A 24,543-nucleotide genomic window follows, 5' to 3' on the forward strand; every position below is an offset into this window, starting at 1 on the left:
ACAATAATTGGAAATTATTTGAATGCAACAAAAACTTTTGAGTCTTATTTCTGTGTTTTTTTTCTACTTTTTTTCAAAATTCTTTAAAAAAATAAAATCTCATTGTGTTTATTTTTTCTGAGCTGTTACTTTTTTTCTTTTTGTTCTCTATTTACTTTTTTCCTACATTTCTTTCTTTTTTCTGGCTTTTTTTCTAAATGATCCTTCTTTTTTTCTCTTCCATTTGTTTCTTTTTTTCTCAGCTTTTCACTACTTTTTCATTTTGGTATATTTTTCTTTTTTGTTCTATTCCCCCTTTCCTTTAGGTGATTTTGTGCATAATTTTACTTAATATTTGGTCATGTTGGGATTAAAGAAGCAAAAACAACCTGAAGAGCCGTTTAGGAACCGAAAGAGCCGGTTCATTTTTAGTGAGCCAAGCCGAAAAAGCTGGTTCTCGACATACTCTACTAACTTTACTCAATTTCGTTCGACTTCAAAATACCGCATTTGGGACACAACGTCAGGGGAACCCGTGTATTTTTACCTTCTTAATAATTAATTTTGAGCCTTCATTTTTATGCGCTGGCTAGATTTTCTTGTGTGCCGAGGATGTGCGAGCAGTGCGCAATTGCGCTCACGCGCAGCTTCGAGGGAACACTGAACACTGTTTCCCCCCTCTGATTTTCTGGAGCACTTTCTGTGCCTTTAAAAATGTGTATTGTTTGACTGTTTAATGCCAATTTTGTTTGTATTGATTCATGTTCAATAAAAAAAGTTCGGCAATAGTATACAATAAAATAGATTAAAAAAACAAATGAGGAAAAAAAATCAAACTAAGAAAACAAACTATGATGTAAGTTTCCTAGGATCCGGACGATTTCGAACCGGATGTCCAGCTCCGGTGTCCTCTTTTGCGTCATCCGGCTAGGAACGTCAATTTCTGACTTGCAGTCCAAAGTACTGCATCGCCGCCAATATTTTCATTTTTCTGCCTTATTTTATTTCATTCCAATTGATGTTTTACAAAGTTGCTCTCTTACACGATTGCGCTCAATTATTTGAGAAAGAAAAGACGTGTTTTGTTGTAGGGCAATGGTCACCCACAGTGCTATGCTAGCCGGCTAAGCTAAAGCTAACCGGCTAAGCTAAATCTAAGCTAGGACGTAAAAAAGAGGGCCCAGTGGGCGACTTTTGGCATGGAAGCGGGCAAATTTGGTGAGTCGGTCGGTTCGTTTGAGGCTGCGCTGGACAAAAAGTTGCTAAATGTTTGCAACACGATGGACTCCATCCAAGGGCTGTCAACGTGGTGTATCGACTATAAGAAGTACCACAGCACCGTCGTCCGACACTGGCTCAAATGTCTCAAGAAATGTGAGTGACACACGCCGAAAAACGTGCACATTTGATCAAGTAGAAACACGTATCTCATGAAGACAATAGCTAAGATTAGGCATGCCAATTTAAGGGGTTGATGATTTAATCTGGCCCACCGTACATTTCCGAGTATAGTATGTCAAGATAAAAATATTTAGATTGTTTTTGAGCGCGCCAAACCATATATTTTAAGACAAAAATCAACAGGACCGCCAAAAAGCTCTCCAGACAAAAGCTAAGTCTTCTGCACACAATATGTGTATATATATATATATATATATATATATATATATATATATTCATCCATCCATCCATTATCTGCACCGCTTATCCTCAGTAGGGTCCAGCTATCTTCAGGTAGTGGGCAGGGGACACCCTGAACTGGTTGGCAGCCAGTCGCAGGGCACACAGGGACAGAAAATTCACTTGCTCATTCACACCTAGGGACAATTTGGACTGGCCAATTAACCTGACATGCATGTTTTTTGGAATGTGGGAGGAAACCCAAGCAAGCACGGGGTGAACATGCAAACTCCACACAGGTGATCTCACGACCTCAGAACTGTGCCGCGCACGCGCTAACCACTGCGCCCCTATATATATATATATATATATACATATATATATATATATATATATATATACTGTATTTTCTGCACTATAGGGCGCACCGGGTTATAGGGCGCACCCCCAAAAAATAGTTTTTGGTCCTATATCTTCCATAGATAAGGCGCACCGAATTATAAGGGGCTACAATGGGAACGTTGACAAAACAGTCAGATGATTCAGTCAAACTGATTACCCCCTTAACATTCCCAAAGCTTGCAAAGAAGCAAATACGTGTCGTAGACACGTGCGGATGCGGTGTCCGTAAAATGTCACTCAAATGCATCGTTCCATCATTCGGAAGGTTAAAGTCTTGGGATTCAAGAAATGATAACCATTCCTTAGTATCTATTTTCTTTTTCGCTCGCGACTTTACTGTGCATATGACAATAAACACTTGGAATTGAGTTTAATTCACTCAACTCATCACAGCAACATCAAGATCGTTCTAAAACAAGATACCGGGAAAATATAAAGCCGCATAGCTCACCTAAGTTCTCACGTTCAATAATGATACGCAATCATGGTCTTCTTACAACCGTGAGTGTAGTAAATCCAGGAGAGTAAAATGTTTTCAAATACAGACTAATGAAACATGTTTCTTTATGGCGAAGTTTAGCAAGCTTGCTATTCAGTCATCTTTTTCGGCCAATTGCAGGGTTTTGGCCCTGTAGCGTATCCGAGGCTCTGAATAACTTCAGCCAATAGCGATCGGTTTAACGGATGATTGACACATCTTTTTCGGCCAATTGCAGGGTTTGTTTTGGCCCTCTAGCGTATCCAAGGCTCCGAATAACTCCAGCCAATAGCGAACGATTTAACGGATGCTTGACACATCTTTTTCGGCTAATTGCAGGGTTTGTTTTGGCCCTCTAGCCAATCCGAGGCTCCGAATAACTTTAGCCAATAGCGATCGATTCAAATGATGATTGACACATTGGTTAGCCAATGAAACGCCGGTATATAAATCCCAGCATACACCGCGGACTACTCCACGTTCGGGGGAAAATCGAGTCGGCGGCTGTTGCGTATTTATAGACAAATAATATCACATAACACAAAATAGCGAATTAATGGTTTTAGTGCCATTATTCAAAAGTAAAATGAAATTGGAGGTCCTCTCCTTTCAGTGTAAGAAAGCAATTGAGAGAGCAGTCGGCTAGCTGCGCGCTAGTATCGGGTGTCCTCGAATTGGAGATAGATCCCCGCGATGATTAAAATAAGATTGTCCCGAATAACGTAATGGTTTCCCGTGAGTTGTGACTTCAAGTCATCAATTTCATAGCTAATGGACTCGACCTCCGCAGCAGTGACTTTGAAAAGTGTTAGGCTAGCCGTTAGCAGTAGGCTGGCACAGCTCTCACCTTCCCCTAGACGCCACTCGAGTCTCTCCTGGATCCCGATAATAATCCAGGGAGCACCCGATGGTCATCAACGTTTCTTTGCGTTGTTCCTACTTTCTCGATTTGATTGCTTATAATCTTTTAATGTAAGGAGCAGTTAATAACCAGCTGCCCCTATCCATTCCTTCCTTTGTTTTGATTTGCTGAAGTTGACTGCGTGCCCGGCTGTTTGACTGACCACATACAGCAGCATATCACGGGCCGCAGACACAGACGGTCACACCCTGACCACTCAACACAGAGTGCTCCACTTAATCCGTCCCCGCTTTACATAATGCATGATATAATGATATTAATGGCAGCACGGCGGCGCAGTGGTTAGCGCATGTGCGGCACAGTTCATGTCTTGGGAACCTCTTGCGTGGGTTCAAATCCAGCTCCGGACTTCCTGTGCGGAGTTTGTATGTTCTCCCCGTGCTTGCGTGGGTTTCCTCCGGGCACTCCAGTTTCCTCCCACATTCCAAAAACATGCATTTTAGGTGAATTGGCCGGTCCGAATTAATAATAATAATAATAATTTCCTTGTATTGTCATTCTGTGTAACAATGTACACAGAACGAAATGTCGATTGCACCTGACCCGTTGTAGCGAGCCGATGCAGCCGCAGCCAACAGAGGGCGCCGCCGACCACTTTTTAAGTCTTAGGAATGACTCGGCCGGGGCGCGAACCTCCCAGTCTCAAAGCGGGCGCCTTACCATCTAGGCTACTGAGCTGAATTGTCCCTAGGTGTGAATGAGCGAGTGAGTTGTCTGTCCCTGTGTGCCCTGCGATTGGCTGGCAACCAATTCAGAGTGTCCCCTGCCCACTGCCCGATGATTGCTGGGATGGGCTCCAGCACCCCCCGCGACCCTACTGAGGATAAGCGGTGTAGCTAATGAGATGAGATGAGATACTGATATTAACAATGATAAAATGTATTCATTTAAAAATCTGCTCCCTTAGTCACTGAAGGAGTGACTCAGCAATGCGCGAAGTAGCGAGGGGTCTCTTTACCACTCGCAGTCACTCAAGATTTGGCTCATTTTCACGTCATTTTTGTCCCAAATAATGGTTTTAAAACTAGGTGCAGGCAAAGTTCTCTTGTAAAAATGTCACAAAATACAGAAAACGATAAAGATATAATTTTATATACTTTTGTCGCATACCGCACTGAGTGAGATTGCGAAAGAAGTGCTGTGTGCTGAGATCAGCACATCTCTTACACACCGAATCAAATTGCTCTGAGTAGTTTGCTTGCGTTTTGGGGTGTTTACAGTTTGTTCTGTGTGTTTTTGTCATCAAGTTTTTCAACAGCGAACATGCATTGTTTAATGAGCTTCCATATAAAGGTTTCTCCACTGTCAAAACGGGGTATGTGGGTGTGACACCCTGACTGTAAAATGTAGTCAAAAATGTGCCCGATGTTTACTGGACTAAACCATGAGTTGTCTCAGATGTTGCTTCGGTTTCGCATGTGCCAATATCGGGATCCAAACACCCAACTTCGAAATGCCACAGAGAAATGTGCAACAGGTATATTTTTATTCAAAATATTGAAGTTTTAAACAGATACAAAAATAGTGCACAAAACAACAATATATTAGATAGTGTAAAACAATAAAAAACTCAAGTGTTTGTCAAATAGCTTAGCAATAAACAAAAATACATTCAAATGTATGCTTTACGCCTGAAAACGTATATCCTGCGACTTATTTTGTTTTTTTTATGTTTGTTTTTGTTCCTTCTAAATGTTATTGCACAATACTGTGAAAAATATATACCTTCTGAGTTGTTTGGGGGTTTTTGTCAAGTGTTATTGCACATTATTTTATTAAACTATTGTTACAATGCACTATTCTCTTTTATTGCACTATTATTATAACTTAAGCCAGTCTCTAAGCACGGCTTTTTAGATGTTTTTTGCCTATTTATTCTGGCAGTCTTGTTTTCTTATTATCTATTCAAAGTATTTATCACATGTTTTCCCTGGAGTGACATGTATAATAATATCATTACATATAATATTTCTAGATGTTGATATCAATGAACAAGGCAATTCAATCCAATTTACTCATGGCAAGACAGACTATGTAGGACAGGGGTCTAAAACTTGATTTTCCTAGGAGCTACCAGACCTTGTTTTTTGACCATGGTCAAGTAGATGAAACACGTTAAAAGGGATTACAAAGGACCCTTTTTTGTAATTTGGCACAAAGCATGTAGTGCTGGATCTCGAGGAATTTGTTTTCAGAGTAGACAGTTTGATCTCATATCTCAGAGAGCTTTGACATCACTGGAAGACAATGTGAAACTAAACAAAAAGTGCGTCCAGTTAAAAAACGGACTGTGATTGTCGTAATCTGCGAATGCATAGCGCTTCAGCTGGGAGTAATTGGAACTTTGCTTACCGTGTCGCTGGGGGACTTCTGACTGTTTTGTCCGAGTTGATCAGCAAAGAGTAAGTTTACCTTCCGTTGTGTACAGCGTGTGTTCCCTTTTTGACTTCGCCTCATTTTAGGTATTTGAATTTGACTTTTTTTCGTGTTTTTGCTGCTTGTCTTGCAATCAATATATTTTCCTGATAGCTCCCCCTGAGCGTGCGGGCTCCTGACAGCTTCCAGTTTCGTTTGGTCTAGGTTAGCTCTGTTAACAATCGCCTAGCTGGGCAGCCTGCCGTGCTTATTGTTTTTTTCTCTTGCCCGGGTTCGTGTGTGTTGCTTTGGTAGTGTTTTGTTGTTGGCTCGCAGTTATCCTGGCTACTTACTTCATGTTTTCGGTCAGCGAGACGTTTTTCTTTTTTCCCTCTGATCTTTCCCGGTTCGTCCTCTATGGCAGCCGGCTATCCTGCCATTTCCTGGCTGGTGTTATTTTTGCCAGTTAGCCCCATTTTGGCTACTCGGCATTTGTTGTACCATTCCTGCCCCCATCTGCGTCACAAAACTTAGGCATTTTCCACAAAAACTACCAAAACATAGCCTACATATGAACCAAAATGGTGACTGGCTCGCTAGGGTGCTGGTGTGCTTCACATGGGGTCAGAGTTTAGGAAGTCAAAGACGAGACGAATTGTCTTCAAAATGCATTATCTTGGAAAATACCGTATTTTCCGCACTATAAGGCGCACCGGGTTATAGGGCGCACCCCGAAAAAATAGTTTTTGGTCCAATTTTTGACATACATAAGACGCACCGGATTATAAGGCGCTACAAATGGAACGTGGACAAAACAGTCAGATAGTTCAGTCAAACTTATTACCCCCTTAACATTCCGAAAGCTTGCAAAGACGCAAATACGTGTCGAGAACACATGCGGATGCGGTGTCCGTACGATGTCACTCAAATGCATTGTTCCATCATTCGGAAGGTTAAAGTCTTGGTATTCAAGAAATGCCAACCATTCCTTAGTTTTTCTTTTCTTTTTCACTCGCAACTTTACTGTACATATGACAATAAACACTTGGAATTGAGTTTAATTTAAAAATATACACTCCATTCCATCCATTATCTGCACCGCTTATCACAGAAACATCGAGTTCAGTCTGAAACAAGATACAGGGATAATATAAAACCCGGAGCAGCTCACCGAAGTTGTTGTGTTCATAATAATGTGCAGCCAATGTCCTCTTATATCCGTGAGTGTAGTAAATCCAGGAGAGTAAAATATTTACAAATACAGTACAGAATAGTAAAATACTGTTTCCTCCCCCGCCGTAGTTCGACCTAACATGCTATTCACATTCATCTTTTTCGGTCAATTGCAGGCTTTGTTTTGCCGTTTAAGCCAATGCCAGCCTGTAAATGATAAAAAGGATCCGCCCCTTGACCTCCGAATAACTTTAGCCAATAGTGATCGATTCAACTGATGATTGACACATCTTTTTCGGCCAATTGCAGGCTTTGTTTTGCCGTTCAAGCCAATGCCAGCCTGTAAATGATAAAAAGGATCCGCCCCTTGACCTCCGAATAACTTTAGCCAATAGTGATCGATTCAAATGATGATTGACATATTGGTTAGCCAATGAAACGCCGGTAAATAAATCCCAGCATACACCGCGTACTACTTGGCGTTCGGGGGGAAATCGAGTCGGCGGCTGCAAGTTAGTTGGAAGACTTTGCGACTTAATGTTGATCCATAAATAAGGCGCACTGTATTATAAGGCGCATGGTCAGCTTTTGAAAAAAATAAAGGCTTTTAGGTGCGCCTTATAGTGCGGAAAATACGATAATTGGAATGTACGAATGACATATCTATAGGTATTATGCAACAAAACATTTACTATTTTGTCACATTTTTAATGTTTTATAATTTGGCAATCCCTCTACCTCATGGCAGAATCTCACTGTAAGTTGTTTACGAAATGCATCCACTGTCCACTGTTAAGCTTCAGTTTAACAGCAGTGGCGATCAACTCTCATAATGGGTGTCCATATCAAACTCTTCCATTAAACGTACATATTTTGGTGGGAGCCCTACAATTAAATCCCTCTCGCTGCAAATAGAATAGAATAGAATAGAATAGAATATACCTTTATTGTCATTGTTACAAATGGGCTAACATATTGTGACAACGAAATTGGGCATGACACTCCAGTTTTACACATAGTGAGGGTATGAGCAAGAAGATAAAGGAACAGAGAAGATAATGTTATAAAACAAGGGGAATAAGGCTATAGTTATAATTTACATGGTATTTACACAACAATGTCAGCATGTGGGATGTTACATACAGGGTTGTCGTGATAACGTTGTATCGTAACGGTTGTGCAATATTGCATTTGGTGCAAAGTCATCATGGTGCAAAAATAGTCCGCATATACATTGGTGCAAGCATAGACATCATAGTGCAAAAAAAGGAATGGTCAGACATTGTGCAATTTGAGCATTAAACGTAGTGCAGTCGACATGTGCAAGAACAAGACTTGAGTAACATTATTTTCGTATGAGGTAGTGTTGGCACGAGTTTTCAGTTTTTGTGCGGTGTCTGTTGAGCAGTGAACAAACATAGTGCAGACAGCATGTACGTGAGTACCATTTTACATACGTGTGAGGTATTTTTTTTTTTTTTTTTTTTTTTTTTTTGCAACAGTTTTCAGTTGTTTGTGCGGTGTCTGTTTAGGGTGGTAATGGCTGTGGGGAAGAAACTGTCTCTGAGTCTGTTCGTTTTTGCTTTGTGTGACCTGTAGCGCTTGCCGGAAGGCAGCAGGTCGAAGAGATGGTGGCCGGGGTGAGAAAAGTCCTTGACGATGTTTTCTGCTCTGCTGAGGTAGCGAGAGCAGGCAATGTCCTCCAGACTGGGCAGAGAGCAGCCGACGATTCTCTGGGCTGTTTTTATGATCCTCTGGAGCTTTTTCCTGTCTGCTGCTGTGCACCCCGCATACCACACCGTGATGCAGTATGTTAGGATGCTCTCCACTGTGGCTTTGTAGAAAGACACCTGCAGCTGCTGTTTTAGGTTATTTTTCCTGAGCAATCTCAGGAAGTGCAGTCGCTGCTGGGCCTTCCCTACCACCGCTCTGGTGTTTGCAGACCAGGAGAGGTCGTCGGCGATGTGCACGCCCAGAAATTTGAACGAGTGGACTCTCTCTACGCAGTCTCCTTTTATGATGAGTGGTGCTGGATTCCTGCTATTCCTTCTGAAATCCAGAATCAGTTCTTTTGTTTTTGTTGTGTTCAATATGAGGTGGTTTTCCGAGCACCACGTTGAAAGTGACTCAACCTCATCCCTGTATGCCGCCTCGTCCCCTTCAGAGATGAGGCCGATCAAGGTGGTGTCGTCAGCAAACTTAATAATAGTGTTTGTGGGGTGGGTCGGTGAGCAGTCGGAGCTGTAGAGGGTGAAAAGCAGGGGGCTCAGTGCACAACCTTGGGGGGAGCCAGTGTTCAGTGTTAGGGTGGGAGAGACGTGGGTACCGAGTTTCACCGACTGTGGGCGGTTGGAGAGGAAGTCCATTATCCAGTGGCAGATGGAGGGAGAGAGTCCTAGGTGTGCAAGTTTCTCCACCAGGATCTCCGGGATAATGGTGTTGAAGGCTGAGCTGAAGTCCAGGAAGAGCATTCTGACGTAGCTCCCCCGGTGGTCCAGGTGTTTCAGCACGGTGTGAAGTGCTGTGTTTATGGCGTCGTCAGTGGAGCGGTTTGCCCTGTAGGCAAACTGGTGGGGGTCCAGTGTGAGTGGCAGGGAGTTTTTGATGTGCCGGGACACTAACCTCTCGAAGCACTTCATGACCACAGGCGTGAGAGCTACAGGCCTGTAGTCGTTGAGGCTTTCCACTGCTGACTTTTTGGGGACGGGAATGATGGTGGAGGTTTTGAGGCAAGGTGGGACGGTCGCCTGTGACAGGGACCGGTTGAAGATGGTGGTGAAGACCCCAGCCAGCGGATTGGAACAGTCCCTGAGTACCCTCCCTGGTACTCCATCCGGGCCAGTTGCCTTCCTGGGGTTTATGGTATTCAGCGCACGCCTGACTTCGTGCTCCTGAAATGTGAGGGAGTTGCTGCTGGTTGTTGATGGGTGTGATGTTGCTGTATGTGGCCTACCAGCTTCAAAGCGAGCGAAGAACTGATTAAGGTCCTCAGCTAGTGAAGCCTCAGCCTCAACAGTTGCCAGGTTGTGGCCTCTGAAGTTGGTGATGTGTTGGAGGCCCTGCCACATCCTCCTCGGGTCATTTCCAGCGAAGAGGTGCTCGATCCTCCTTGTGTAGGCTGATTTTGCTTCCTTGATGCCTCTCTTCAGGTCAGCCCTGGCCACCCCGTAAAGAGCCTTGTCTCCAGACCTGAAGGCGGTGTTGCGGTGTTTGAGGAGGGTGCGCACCTCGCTGGTCATCCAGGGTTTTTGATTTGGGTAGTTTTTGACTTTTTTATATACTGTGACTTCATCCGTGCAGTAACGGATGTAGGATAAAACAGTGTCAGTGAATTTCTGGAGGTCATGGTGTTCAAATACCTCCCAGCAAGTTTGATCAAAACAGTCCTGCAGCTTGGAGAGGGCTCCCTCAGGCCACGTTTGTATTGTCCTCGTTACAGGTTTTGTTTTCCTTCGGATGGGGGTGTATGAGGGGGTAAGGGATAGGCATATGTGATCCGAATTTACTAGGTGGGGGAGGGGGGAAGCTTTGTATGCGTTTTTGATGTTGCTGTAAACGCGGTCCAAAGTTTTTTCACCCCTTGTTGCACAGTTCACATGTTGATAGAATTTTGGAAGAACAGTCCTTAAACATGCATTATTAAAGTCGCCAGCGATAATGAAAGCTCCGTCGGGGTGTGCAAGCTGTTGAATGTTTATGGCAGCGAGTAGAAGGTTTAGCGCTGTGCTAGCGTTAGCATCCGGAGGAATGTAAACAGCTATCACAATGAGCACAGTTAGCTCTCGCGGTATATAGAATGGTCTACACGATACCGCGAGAAACTCTAGATCGGGCGAGCAGTGTGCATCAATAATTCTGCTGTTATTGCACCACGCATTATGTACGTAAATGCATAGTCCCCCACCTCTTTTTTTGCCGGAGTCTTCGTTGCGGTCGTATCGGTGTAGCGTGCGTCCTGTTAGCTGAACTGCAGCGTCGGGGATCCGCGGGTCAAGCCATGACTCCGTGATCACAAAAATGTTGCTATTCCGTACGAAGTTGTTAGTAGCTATCCGCAGCTCAAGCTCACTGATTTTGTGTACGATGGATCTGGCGTTGGTCAGGAAGATACTCGGAAGCGCTTGTCACCCGGGCTGCGTGTTTGAGACCCCTAATGTAGAATTTAAAAAAGATAATTTTGGATAACAACTTCATTTTATTTACCAAGTCAACGACATAAACTATTCTTTCAGCATCTTTCTTAGTTCTTTCCCCACTTGCAGTTAATTTAGTCATGTTTATTAGAGTTTAGGATTTTGCAGACTTCAACATTTCTACAGATGCTTTTACACTGTAACAGAATGTAGTTTAAAATAAATGCTTGATCAAGGATAGTATTTGCATCGTGGCAATATTAGCAATCTATGATATTCACCATGTTGTTATCAAGGACAATAAAGGTAATTCAACTTCGATCAGTTAGTCTCCCACCTGTAACACAGCAGATCCAATGCATAGTCTTATCCTCAAGTCTTGTGGCATCCTCATTCTGGTCCCAATTGCTTTCGATCAGCTGTGTTGGAGGAGAGAGACATGGAGAATGTGTAGGATTTTCGTTCTCTTGGACCACCTAGATCAACTGCTTGATTGCTTTCTTCTTGCACGGCTTATGAAAAACAAACGCAAGTATGATAACTGTGAGCTTCCCTGTCATTTGCTTATTAACTATCAGTAATTATTCCTTATTGATTATTTATTATTGTTTTCCTTTGACAGCTGATACAGCACACAAGCTAAATCTGTTCTACTTGGCCAATGATGTCATCCAGAACTGCAAAAGGAAAAACGCTATGGTTTATCGCACCACCTTTGCCGATGTCCTCCCTCAGGCTTTTCTAATGTTAAGGTAAGTCTGCTTTTGTACCGTATTTTCTGCAATATAAGGCATAATATATTCTTTTATACATAAGACGCACCTGACTATATGTTGCATTAAATTGAGACGCTAGTAATGGCTTCTGTGTGTACTGGCACATATTGATGCAATGCACTCAAATGACCAATTTCTGTGTGCAATGGGAATCAAACCTCTAAGTAGTGTCGGTGAGAGCGCTGACACATTACCACTAGACCACCCGTGGTACAGATGACATTTGAAAATGCTTTATTGCTTATCTCATTAACATACTATTTTTACTCACAGTTTCACAACACTAATATGTGTATCGCATTCTGATAGGTTTCCACTTCTTAAACTGTGCCTCAATAACATGTGTCTAATCTGTATGCATATGTAAAAGAGCAAGTTTTAGGGTTTGTACAGGTTCTTGAAATCCTTGAAAATGCTTGAATTTTAATGTCGTGTTTTTATGGTTAGGATAATGCTTGAATTTTGGGTGAATTTTGGTTTTGAAAATGCTTGAAATTGTTGCCATTGCTATGTTTCTTGGCAGTCTGACTCTAAAGACCACGCGATAAATGAAGAAAAAAAAAGGTGCGTGAAAATTATGCCTACTTGCCTGCGCTGGTAGGTTGTCATTATGGCATTTTCATGTGAAGCGTCATCGCCTCTTACTGGTCGCACCCAAGAAGTCAGCTCTGTTCAGAAAATCAGCTTTTTTGGGCTTTTGCTCCCAATTAGCTCTTTATTATTATTATTTTTTTAATGAGGTATTATCAATAATAATAAAACATTATTCACAAAATTGTTTAGTAATTAGTAATTTCATGTTTTGCAGGCATTCCTAAAAACACATGAAATATAAAGTATTCACAGATCTACAAAAAGGATTTGGAAAATACAAAACTGTTTTGGCTTTTTACACACTGAACAGATTTAAAGTCGAACAACACCACAAAATCCCTGAAAATGCAAAACATTAAAATAAAATTAATAAACTTTTCAGTGCTATAAAGACATGATAGATAGCAAAACAATTAACTATTTACAACTCCATTTTCACCAATTTAGACATAAATCTTCTGAAGAACACGGGAAAAATATAAATTAAAAATAAACCAAAAGCAAAAGATCAGCAGTCAATTAAAAGATTGAATTTGGATTTCTTCTTTGAAGATCATGGAAAAATTGAAACATCGGCCTTTGAAGGTGCTTGAATTTGGCCATGGAAACGGTGTGAGAACCTTGTATTATGGAATTTTCTTGGAAGCCGTTCTGTTTTCTCCTTTCACAATACAATATGCAAATCAGTGCTGTGGCACCATGAGTAAAAGTTGTGCGATTATTACATAAAGTCTAATGCCTTTCTGTATTGTACTGTATTTTTGTCACTTATATTTTACCACCGGGGGTATAGTGGTTTTGTATCATCTTACTCACCGTCACTCCTCTGGTTTGATTTCCGTTGCATACAATGTTTTGCACTTAAGGTCAGCGATGTTTATCGATTTGATCAATCTTTACCAACAAAGCCTTAAAATCCAATTTTAAGCTAACGGGGAGCCAATGCAGGTTAGCTAAAATCGGGGTAAGGAGTAATTGACTTGATAATATTGAAATTGTTTATGACACCTTCCTTGTTTTGTGATAGACAAGAAGGTGACGGTAAGGTGTTAAAATCGGCAGACAGGATTTTGAACATCTGGCAAGAAAGAAGCGTCTACACGGAAGCTCTGATTGGCCAGCTCAGAAGCACCTTAATCAAAGAGGTGTCACCGCCCGTCACGCCTTTGGAGCAAAAAAGTAAGTTTCCTGAGAAAATGTTCGTTTGTTGGGTACTGTATTTTCTGTAACATAAGGCGCACGCCCCAAAAAGGTATTTTTATATATATGTTTTCATACATAAGGCTCACCGATGCATGAAATTGAGACTGTAGTAGGAGCTACCATGTTTATAAATGTTGGGCTCTTTATACGCTTGCAGTATATTTAAGTTCTATGATTGATTAATACCAAAAAACATTCTTTAAGAAGTGATTGAACCGGGGACAGATAACCTTCAGCGGTTTGTTATACTGTATACTTTCAGTCAGTAATTATGTAATCTTTAGGCAATGATTTCACTATGATTAAGTTCTCACAAAACAATAAAACGAGCACAGAAAATGCCATTTTTAAAAAAAAAATTGAAAATCACATTGAAATTGCAATACAGGTCTTAAAAATCTCACTTGTTTTTTTCCCAAATCGTGCAGCCTTACTAGAAACACTGATTTGTATCGTCAATTTTCTTCCAAATTCTCATATAGCAAAGAGTCTCTACACCTGTGCGTCAAAAGCGTTGCGGTTTAATACGCACAGTAATCCCTCAGTTATCGCGGTTGATGGGGAACAGAACCTCCCGGACCGGAAATGGTGTACATTTGTGAGGTAGCGTTGCACCTTCACAAAAGCCCCGAAAGGGTCAAACTTACTCGAGATGCCGTCCTTACTGACTGAGTATATAACTGTAACAAAATAACAACGAGAGATCTACAAATAAACACACAGAACACAAATTTGCAGTTTAATGAATGCTTTTTATTGTCATTATACAAAAGTACAACAGAATTGAAGGGTTTCTCCTTGCAGAGTAAGAGATTTTTAGAGCGTCTTGCTAGCTACATGTTAGCATCAGTTATCCTCGAATTCAGCCAGGCTTCCAAGATAATTATTTATTAATACAACTGTCCCGAACGTAGCTGTTTCCCTAGAAATGTAGCTCCAGGTAACCAGTTTCATGTGTAATGGATCTGGTGTTGGTGAGGTACAGGCTTGGCAGGAGTGGCTCAGAGAGTTATTAGCCTAGCCATAACAATAGGCCGGACTAGCAGCCTCTCTCCCGACGCCAATTCAGACGCTTCCCGAACCCGATAATAACCCATGGAGCCCCCTCGGATGATCACCATTTCTTTGTGCTCTTAAAATCTAAAACCGTCCTCGTACTTGTTGTTGCGGAGAGATTTGGTCTCGTGCTCCAGGTGGTCCTAATGTGTGGCCCACGATCTGAACTCAAGGTCGCAGAGCACGGCTGCGGCATGCGATAAGTTATTCAGGTAGGTGAAAAAGAGATCGGCTATCACTCAGCCAAATCTTTTTATATGGGCCAGTGACGCTCGACCAAATCACACCTCTATGAGCGTTGTCTTAGATATCTGATATTCGCAGTATCGGGTGACAGTGTTTAAAATTGCTAAACTTGTTAGAAAGTTACTTAAATCTAAAAATGTGTGAGTCAATTTTGTGGTGGGCTTATTTGCTCTACAGTCTTCTTACTTTCCTCAGAGTCCGGTTTAATTGATACTTATTTTCAATGCAATGCAATTGCTTTATCCAAGCCCCGCAGTTTATCTTTAGGGGGGATGGCACATCGAGTTTTGCGCACGCCCCGCTGTTTGACTGACATCATACACCAGCCAATCACAGTCGCACACACACAGCTGCGCCCACCCAACACACGAAACCCTCCCTAACCTGCCCACTTTCACATTTCTGGCTACTTTGCTGTTTTTTAGTCTGCAAAATCCAGTGTGTTTATTTGAACGTATGCTGTATCTGATTGGTTTTTGTTTTTGGAATTAATTTCAAGCACCAGTTGTGTCCAAGGCAGCTCTCCGCTCCAAGATTGTTGCAGAATTTGTGGTAAGAAAGAAATTTTGTGATCTTCATTACTGACATGGACATAGACTTAAAAATACAAGGAATTCCTTTTATTTCTGCATTTTTTTAAGCCCCAGTCCTTCATCGAACACCTCTCGAAGCACAAGAAATCCATGGAGGACTTGGACATCCAAGAAAAACAATTGGCGGCCATGAGGGTCGATATTTGCAGTTCCGAAGCCCTCAAGAAGTTGAAAGGTGGCTGAAGGCTTTCATTTCTTTTTATTGGACTCCAACAGCACAAGTTCAACAATTGATTTTTTTCTAGACAAAGCAGGAGGGAAAAAATTCTCCAGGGACTTTGACGAAGGCAACACGCAACTCCAAGAGTTTGTCAAGTTCTTTGACAGGCAACAACAAACGGGACCTCCCCTATTGGAAGCTCTGAGCAACGCCAACATCTTCTATGAGATGCAGTACAAGGAGGTCAAAATCGTCGCTAACGTAAGTAGCATCTTTCGATCATTTCAGAAAGATATCCGGATAAAATGCAGCTACTAAAACACATTTTTTGGTTGTTTTGTAATTTATTTTTCTTTTATTTGGTCGGGGGTTTTTTCCGTTCATTTTTAGTTTTTCTGTCATTTGATAGTTGATGAGATAATTTTTGGGTTGTTTTTTTGTCTTTTTTGGGTTGTTTTCGGTTGGTTTCCAATAATTTTGGGGCAGTTTTTCAGTCTTTATTGCTTTGATTTCATCCATCCAGCTATTATCTGCACTGCTTATCCTCAGTAGGGTCGCAGGGAAGCTGGAGCCCATTCCAGCTATCTTCGGGCAGTGGGAAGGGGACACCCTAAACTGGTTGCCAGCCACTCATACCCAAGGACAATTTGGACCAGCCAATTAACCTGACATGCATGTTTTTGGAATGTGGGAGGAAACGGGACTGAAACCCATGCAAGCACAGGGAGGACATGCAAACTCCATACAGGAGCTTTTGATCCTATGACCTCAGTACTGTGCACACTCAGCCGCCATGCTGCCCCTTTTTTTCAGTCATTTTTGTTTTTTTCTCAGTATTCCTTTATTTTTTTTAAGTCAGTCGATTGTTTTGAGTATGTTTTTTTTACAATTGAAATAATATTCCTTTGCCTTTTATCCTTTTGTGGGTCCAGATCATTTTGTTGTCATGGCATTTAGAATAACTGTTTTTTTTTAAAAGATTTGCTTTCATGGTCACGAGCTGTTTTACGTATGTAAAGTTGACCGCAACGTTATTGACACACAGGGAGACAAGGTGCGTAAGCGAGTGACTATTTAGCCAGCCAGAATGCAGAACACAATGAAAATCCATCCATCCTTCCAGGAGGCATCCTTATCAGATGCCCATGCCACCTCAACTGGCTCCCCTTGATGAGGAGGAGCAGCGGCTCTACACTGAGACCCTCCCTCTAAGGGAGAGTCTCTGGACGCAATGCAGACCAAACTCTGGCACGGGGCATACAGTCCTGATCAGACTGCAGTGCCCCATACTCCCGAAGCATCCTCCATTGGGTTCCCTGAGGGACATGGTCGAATGCCTTCTTCAAGTCCACAGAGCACATGTAGGCCAACTCCTATGCACCAAACGGCTTCAAGGAAATATTGGTCCACCATCCGGCGTCTTAGGGGGGGAGCAGTGTGCCATTAACACTGTTTATAGTATAGGTGGGGCGCTGCTTACCTTGACCTGGGACGTTGTAAAGCGGTGGGCAGAATACTTCGAAAATCTCCTCAATCCCACCAACACATCCTTCTCTGAGGAAGCAGAGCCTGGGGACTCTGAGGTGGGTTCTCACATCTCTGGGGTGGCCAAAAAGCTTCTCGGTTGCAAGGCCCCAGAGGGGTGGATAATATCCGCCCGGAGTTCATTGAGGCTCTGGATGTTTCGGGCGTGTCATAGTTGTTGACACTTCTCTGCAACATCAAGTGGACATTGTGGACAGTACCTCTGGACGCAATGAAAATACACTAAGGCTGCACAATCTTTCAGACCACAATTGCAATCTCGATGCGATTTAGATTTTTATAGAAAGGTACAATTTCAGTGCTAGTTTTGTTATTTCTTATAAGTACTTAACCCTTGGGTGCATGACCTACAAGTACATGCATTCTTCCATGAGTGGAAGTGGTAATTAGTGGCAAAAAATAAAAATACCAAAGGCATCATGTCATAAACACGTTTTATGAGAAATACATGGAATAAGTAATACAATTTTTAAAGATTTTGAAGAATAACAACCCATGGGTCATTTATTTTTAATTCCACTTATGCAGTTGGGTTAATACTAGTGACGGGCCCATCAGACTGTTGAGAAGCAAAGACGTGTCTGTATGTTGTCACCAGTCACGCCTACATATACCCTTAGAAAATGTATAAAATAGTAGTGTTTAGTTTTTCAAATGGTGATCAACCTTGACCAGGGAACAGTTAAGGCTTTCATAGTATTGTCCCAGCTGTTTACCAGCTAAAATGCCCATTTTACACTCATCTTGCGTGTGAAAGTTTGGGATTTCTTTTGTCGTTTTTAGTTTTTGATTGTTTTTTTGGGTTGTTTTTTAATGTTTTTTTTTTTCTTTTCCGGTAAATTAAAGTTACTGGAACTTCAACTGAAGGTACACTCAAAATAATTTACAGCACAATTTAATTTTTTGCTGTAGTGTTCTGCATGCGCAAACTGGGACTAGCTGGGGTTGAGCAGTCTCTAGTGGTAGCCTATGGGAATGCCTTTGACCTGGATTTTCCGTCATATGCAGAGCATGATTAACAATTTTTTCTTATAAAACAGAAAATCGAAATTCTCGTATTCAGGGGCGCTCGTATACAGAGGTCCCATTGTAGTCTAATCTTAAGCGCAGTCGTACTCTGTTTTTTTTTCTTCCCCAAAGGCCTACCAGACGTTCGCCAACCGGGTGTCACACCTGAAACACAAGCTGGACCATCTGAAATCGACGTTACCAGACCTGGACGAGTCGCCCATTCCATCTCCTTCAGCCGATGCGCCATCCCCGACGGGCTCCGAGTCGCCCTTCCGCGAACTTCAGCCGGCCAAGGTCAAAGACGACTTGGACGAGGAGATGGAACCTCCAGCTCCGAGTCCTCTGTCCTCTGTTGGGGATTCCCCCAAAACGACAGGGGACGGCCTCAAGGACGACAACGTCAACCGCCAAGTGGAGGACATGGAGCTGTCGGATGATGAAATCGGAGGCGGGAACATCATCGGTTTGTAGCACTGACCAGTTCAATGTCTGACAATTTTTTCGCCACCCGGCTCAATAATAACACTACTAATAATAACGATAAGTGGGAAATGTGAAGCACACTGTAAAGCGCTTTGGGAAGTCATTGACTTGAAAAGCGCTATATAAATGCAGATCATTTCATTTCATCTAGATGACATAAGACAGGGTTGTCAAAATAATTTTCAGCATAAATGTCCTTGAAAAATCTAACTTATAGATTTAACTTAATGTATTTGAATGGTATGTCCAATAAATATAACTACTCTTTCATGTAAAATATATTAATAATAATAATAATAATAATTTCCTTTGTATTGTCATTCTTTGTAACAATGTACACAGAACGAAATGTCGATACACCTGACCCGTTGTAGCGAGCCGATGCAGCCGCAGCCAGAGGGCGCCGCCATTTTACCAATGTTATAAGTCTTAGGTATGACTCGGCCGAGGCGCGAACCAGCGACCTCCCAGTCTCAAAGCGGGCGCCCTACCATCTAGGCTACTGAAGTTATTGAAGTTACAATCAATACAGTTGCATTAAGTAAAAATGTAGTTGCATATATGTAATGTGTTATAAACTAAACATTACAAACTCTTCTTGGACATTTTGGGATAATTGTTTCTGAATTCCACTAGTTGTAATTGATGAGGAAACACTGCGATGTAGTGGCTCTAAGCTCTCTCTTCGCGGATATGGTATTCGACAAGCATTGTGGGGAATGCATTTTATGAGGACCACGTAAAATAATATGGCGGGCCTTATTTCTCCTGCGGGCTATGATTTTAACTCATGTGACATGATAAAAGGCATTAGATTTCATCTCATCAACACACTATTTCACTCACAGTGCCATGTTGTATACATTGTTTTGGATAAACTATTTCCCATAATGGTCCATTACAACATTTTACAACGTTTTACATTGCACCGTGACTCAATAGTGTGATGATAACATAAAATCGAATGCTTTTTCCCATCTATGTATGTGGTAGTCTCGTGGTTAGGATTCAGCGCTCTCACTGCCACAATCCGGGTTTGATTCCAGTTGCATCCAATGCTGAGTAAATGTGGTCAGTGGAAATGGTCAACTGATAAATCATTGCTTAAATATGGTCAAATACGTCTGCAAAATCTCATGTTTAACGCGCACCCATAATTTGAAGTTTTGTGTATACATGGATAAATACACTGATAGCAAAAAATAAGACAACCTTTTTTTTCTTTCTCTGTGGCACAGTACAGATCTGCGGTCCAGTAACCACTGTCCACCGGGTTAGCAGAAATCGATGTGAAAAGACGTCTGTGGTTGCCTTAATCTACCCTTTTTTTGTGTTCTGCAGTTGAGGAGCACATCAACGGCAGCAGCCCCAAATTGGGGGGCTTGCATAGTTTTGGGGTAAGCGCTGAGCCCCCCCTTGATGCAGCAACTACTAGTTCGGAAACGGTCGACCTAAGTAAAATTGGTTCCATCCTCAACAGTTTGAACGCGGCCATGAAAACTACAGGTGACGCAAAATGGCGCTTTTAGATGCCCTCATCTTTGTCAATCCATTTTTGAGACAGGAATTTTAATATTCTGCATTGTTAATGTCTTCTTTTGATATATAAGGAGTGATAACGTCAATGAATTTTGCACCTGCAAAAAGAGCAGGAGAATACCGTACAAAACCCTCAAGATGTACAATATCTAGCTTGAAGGACCATTTGTCAAGTTTATTGTTTAGTAGACACTCAAAATAAGGAAAAAAAATCAATTGGATTTTAAACATGCAAGGAAAACAGCTGAGGACTGTACAAAACCTTCAAGATGTACAATGTTCAACTCAAAGGACCAATTGTTAAGTTTATATATTAACAGACACTTGAAATAAGGAGAGAACACATCAATAAGGTTTAGGCTTGTGAGGACTGTACAAAACCTTAAGTATGTACAATATCCAGCTCTAAGAACTAATCAAGTTTGCTGTTTACTGCACACTCAAAATAAGGAGAGAATACATACATTGGAGAGGACTGTACAGAAAACCCTATACCAAATCTTCAATCTGTTGTAAAGCTCGTCCCCTAAAGCCTTACTTTTTATTAAATCTGCTAGGTTATAAAGAGCAGATTAGCCCAAAAGGGTATTCAAACAAGAGCAACATGATTGGCCAATAGTGATAATGATGTAAACAGTTCATAGTAGTCAAAATAAGTAACTTGCATCAAATGCAATCTCCTTTGTTGGTTCAATATTAAAACAGAATCAAAGTCCTCTGTGAAAATCCAGATAACTAATTGTGTGCGTCTTTGGTGGCAATGTAGGACAAATCGGGGACCGCTTGTGCGCCGCCACTACCTATTCATCGGTGGAAGCGTCCGCTCCGGATGAAGCCACCTCATTGGTGGACATCCTGGCCAAGGTGGATGTGAGCCCCGCCCAACTCCTTAGCGCTTTGTCCACGGTGCAGGCCCAAGGCAGCCTTGATGGTGAGGACTGAAAGCTTAATTTGTATATATATATTGGTGTATAATGCACACCCCAAAATCCTTTGATGAGAAATCAGTCCAAAATTTGGTTTCGCTTATTTCACCTCAATCTTGGCATTGGAGTGTAAGGTTGGGCTTGGACCTCTGCCCAGTTTTTATCTTAAATGCTCACAATACGAGAAATAAAAACCAGGAGACGCCACATTCTCTTTGAACTATTTATTGATGCCAGAAAGATTGAATTCACAGCTATGCAAAAGAAGTCTGTCTTATCTAAGATAGTTCATATACTGTTCTAATACTGTCTTAGCCGCCCACCCAGCAGGAGGTTGTCAACTCAACCTCACCCTATGGCAATGTGAAACCCAATGGTCTTAACTAGTTTAAATTGAATAATGTGTGAAATAGTACAAAGAAATAAAAAGGTGCCTAGCAAGGACAGTCACAGCAACCTTGCGGGTCAGCTCAAGTCTTCTATCTAATAACTAAGGGGCCTAATCTAACTGTATGTCACAATTAATGTGTTGGGAACTATTTCATCGGGATTCAAACCCTGATTGCGACGGAGAAAAGCCGACTCTTAAGCACCACCAGAAAAATGCATTCGATTTTACCTCATCACATTATTTTTACTCGTGTTATCATGTTGCTGAATTTGTGGGGCCATGATCAAAATCGTTCATTGACAATGTGGTGAGCTATTGTTTTTCGTATTGCTCAAATACAGCAATGCACTAATATAAAACACCCAGTTCTTTTTTGGGCACAAAAAAGTTTGCAATCTACACAATATAATGTAGGTATGTGATTTTTTTTTTATTTTTTTATTTTTTTTTTGTATTCAGGTATCACACCACTTCTGAACAGTCCCACGGAAAATGTCCCGGCAGAGTTGTCCAATCCAGAAAGGACTCCTCCTCTTTCTTTCCCTTCTGGATTGGTTGCTCCCGGCCCTTTTTCTGCTCCATTGGCCGATTACACCGCACAGCAGAGCGGCGCTTCGCAATTGGCCGCCGACAACGCCCCCTTATCAGTGCAAGACGTCCCCACGGAAACAAAAGTGGACAGTTTAGAATCCAAAATTCACAACTTTCTGCACGGCAATCCGGCTTTTAGCGACTTTGACCTGAGTTTTGCCGTCAACCTCCCCGCTAGTCTGGAGAACTTGAGCCCGGCAGGGGGGGAGGAAACTCGAGATGGGACGCCTGTGCGCGACGAGGGCGGTGGGACCCCTACTCAGGATGAGGTTATGGACGTGGCAAAGGGCATGCCTGAGTTGCCAAATTCCTTTGCACCCCAGGAAGGGACGACCGACATGATCAAGCAGCCTGTTGCAGATCACAACGGGGCCCTCTACCAAGCGTACCCGTATGGACACAACAACATGGCCGACCCTGCCGCACAATACCAGACTGGTTTGGCTCAAGGTGCTGCTGCTGGAGCGCCAGGTACTGTAGCCAGCACTGAGCCCCAACAAGGCTTCCAGGGCATGACAGACGGGGGTTGGTATGGGCAGATCTACTCGGAAGGGGGGTTCCAGCAGCCCGCCCCCTTCAGTGCTCCCCCACCTCCAGAGGAGGGCCAGTTGGCCAATCTCATTCTGCCCACACCTGGTGATAAGCAGGTTGGCAAGCCGTTTGACTACCCAGCAGAACCACAAAGTTTTCAGCAACCTTCCGATTTCTTCCGAAACCTCCTCCCTCCTGTCCCTAAGTTACCCCCACCTCCTGTTATCCTGCCCCCTGTTTTGGGAGGCGGTGGAGGCCCTGAACATCAGCCCACACCCCCTGTCGATGGGGTTCCCGCTAGCGCTTTGTCCAAGATGGTTGTCCATGAACACGACCACAAGTCTGTCTTTGAGCAAACAGAGAAGCACCACCCCAGCTCAGACGGGGACCCATACGCTTTGGGCCCTGAGAGCCGGCCTCTGCTCAGACCCCCCTTCCACAACAGCCCCTACCCGTTCCAACAACGGGCCGGCCCTCGACACGTCTTTCCTCGAGGGAGGGGCCATTTTGCAACTTCTCCTCCCCTTTCCTCATCACAGGAGGCTTTCGAACGGGGCCCCCACTGCGCACCCCGACGGCCTGCGCCCCCCCATTTCCAGGCACGGCCCTCCGGCCCCCACCTTCGACCCCCACATCGAGTCCCCTACCCTGGCCAACGTCCCTTCCCTAGGCCTCCATCGCGAGGGCCATTTCCCGATTTCCACGGCCCAGACGTAAGACTACGGGGCAAACGTCCACCTCACAGGGGGGGCCTCAATGCGGGTCCCATGTTTGCACCCAAGAGACCCTTCCTACCCCCACGCTACTGACGGACATTTCAAATTTGAAAACAGCGACCACAACACAAGACTTGGTCAGGAAGGATAGAGCTGCCCTGAAGACAGAAAATCTATTTTCCTTTTTCATCGTTTGGATCCGAAATCACGCATCAATATTTGAAAGCGTGAACGACATCAATTGCCAATTTGAAACATCAAGCTGCACTTTTTGCTTTCTACTGAGCAGTTTTCACTGCTGAGGTCCAAGACGTTTTTCCTTACAGGTTGCATTCTTCTCGCGTAGCCACGCTGAAGATTTGTTGCGTGATTGGCAAAATGTAGGCCGCTGATTTCTATTCTAAACAAGCATTTTATTTGTTATTTTCAACCTCCCCATCCCAATAAAAACTGTTACCTCTTAGAGGGAGGAGTAGGGGTCTTTGCTTTAATTTCCTTTGTACTGTCTATTAAAAGTTTGATTTTTGAAACCAGCTTTGTGCATTTTCTTTACTCAGTTCACATTTTTCACGATTAGGAAAACGCCAAGAAAATTCATATTAAACCTGATTTCCAACTGCCTTTTTGCAGAAAAAATACCCATGAGCCTTTACACTTTGTTCAAATAATGAGAAAACATGCTTGATAATTCCTTTTTCTTCAAGCTCTGATCTGTGAAGTGTCACAGGACGGGAACATATTTATATAATATATAAATTTGTCCTGTGGTGAGGGGGCCTCCCCCCGTGGGAGGTGGAAGAATTCTCCCACCGTGGTCCGCTGCGTGTCGTAAGAGGCCATTAAAGTGGAGGGAGCGAGGGGACTGGGGATCCTCTCCTATCTATCTCTACTCCCTAAGAAACAGCAAGGCAAAGAAAGGGGGCTGGAGACCGAAAGGTCTCCCAAACCCTAGTTATAGGGTCACTAAATGTAAGAGGATATGGAAGTAAAGCGACTGAGTGGAAGAAAGAGGAGATCGGAAGGATGATGACTAAAAGGAAGGTTGATGTGTTAGACTTGAGTGAATCAAAGATGAAAGGAAAGGGTGAATTACAGCCTGGACGTATGTATGGTAGAAAGT

The 24,543-nt window shown here is 42.8% G+C and overlaps 1 protein-coding gene across 3 annotated transcripts; it reads left to right on the plus strand.

Moving 5' to 3' along the window:
• Nucleotides 1-859: 859 nt before the first annotated feature.
• Nucleotides 860-23,957, plus strand: rprd2a (regulation of nuclear pre-mRNA domain containing 2a). 3 transcript variants are annotated; one of them, XM_088328303.1, is made up of 10 exons: nucleotides 860-1,353; nucleotides 11,685-11,814; nucleotides 13,460-13,611; nucleotides 15,437-15,489; nucleotides 15,579-15,705; nucleotides 15,776-15,951; nucleotides 18,376-18,709; nucleotides 20,071-20,235; nucleotides 21,035-21,199; nucleotides 22,045-23,957. In XM_088328303.1, the coding sequence occupies exons 1-10, from the start codon at nucleotides 1,179-1,181 to the stop codon at nucleotides 23,514-23,516; spliced, it is 2,949 nt and encodes a 982-aa protein (XP_088184429.1). In that variant the 5' UTR covers nucleotides 860-1,178; the 3' UTR covers nucleotides 23,517-23,957. The 3 variants fall into 3 exon arrangements, with proteins under 3 accessions (XP_088184429.1, XP_088184430.1, XP_088184428.1); XM_088328304.1 differs by lacking the exon at nucleotides 860-1,353 and adding an exon at nucleotides 11,505-11,594; XM_088328302.1 differs by lacking the exon at nucleotides 860-1,353 and adding an exon at nucleotides 11,563-11,605.
• The last annotated feature ends 586 nt before the right edge of the window (nucleotides 23,958-24,543 follow it).

The sequence above is a fragment of the Urocampus carinirostris genome, chromosome 2, assembly GCF_059441175.1.
Source record: "Urocampus carinirostris isolate Australia breed hairy pipefish chromosome 2, RoL_Ucar_1.0, whole genome shotgun sequence".
NCBI lineage: Eukaryota > Metazoa > Chordata > Actinopteri > Syngnathiformes > Syngnathidae > Urocampus > Urocampus carinirostris.

Excerpts from the sequence above, each read along its gene's own strand:
- rprd2a (XM_088328303.1), top strand. The coding sequence starts at position 1,179 with ATGGAAGCGGGCAAATTTGGTGAGTCGGTCGGTTCGTTTGAGGCTGCG. Across the intron at positions 15,490-15,578 it reads AGATTGTTGCAGAATTTGTG|CCCCAGTCCTTCATCGAACA; the intron begins GTAAGAAAGAAA and ends CATTTTTTTAAG. Across the intron at positions 15,952-18,375 it reads AGGTCAAAATCGTCGCTAAC|GCCTACCAGACGTTCGCCAA; the intron begins GTAAGTAGCATC and ends TCTTCCCCAAAG.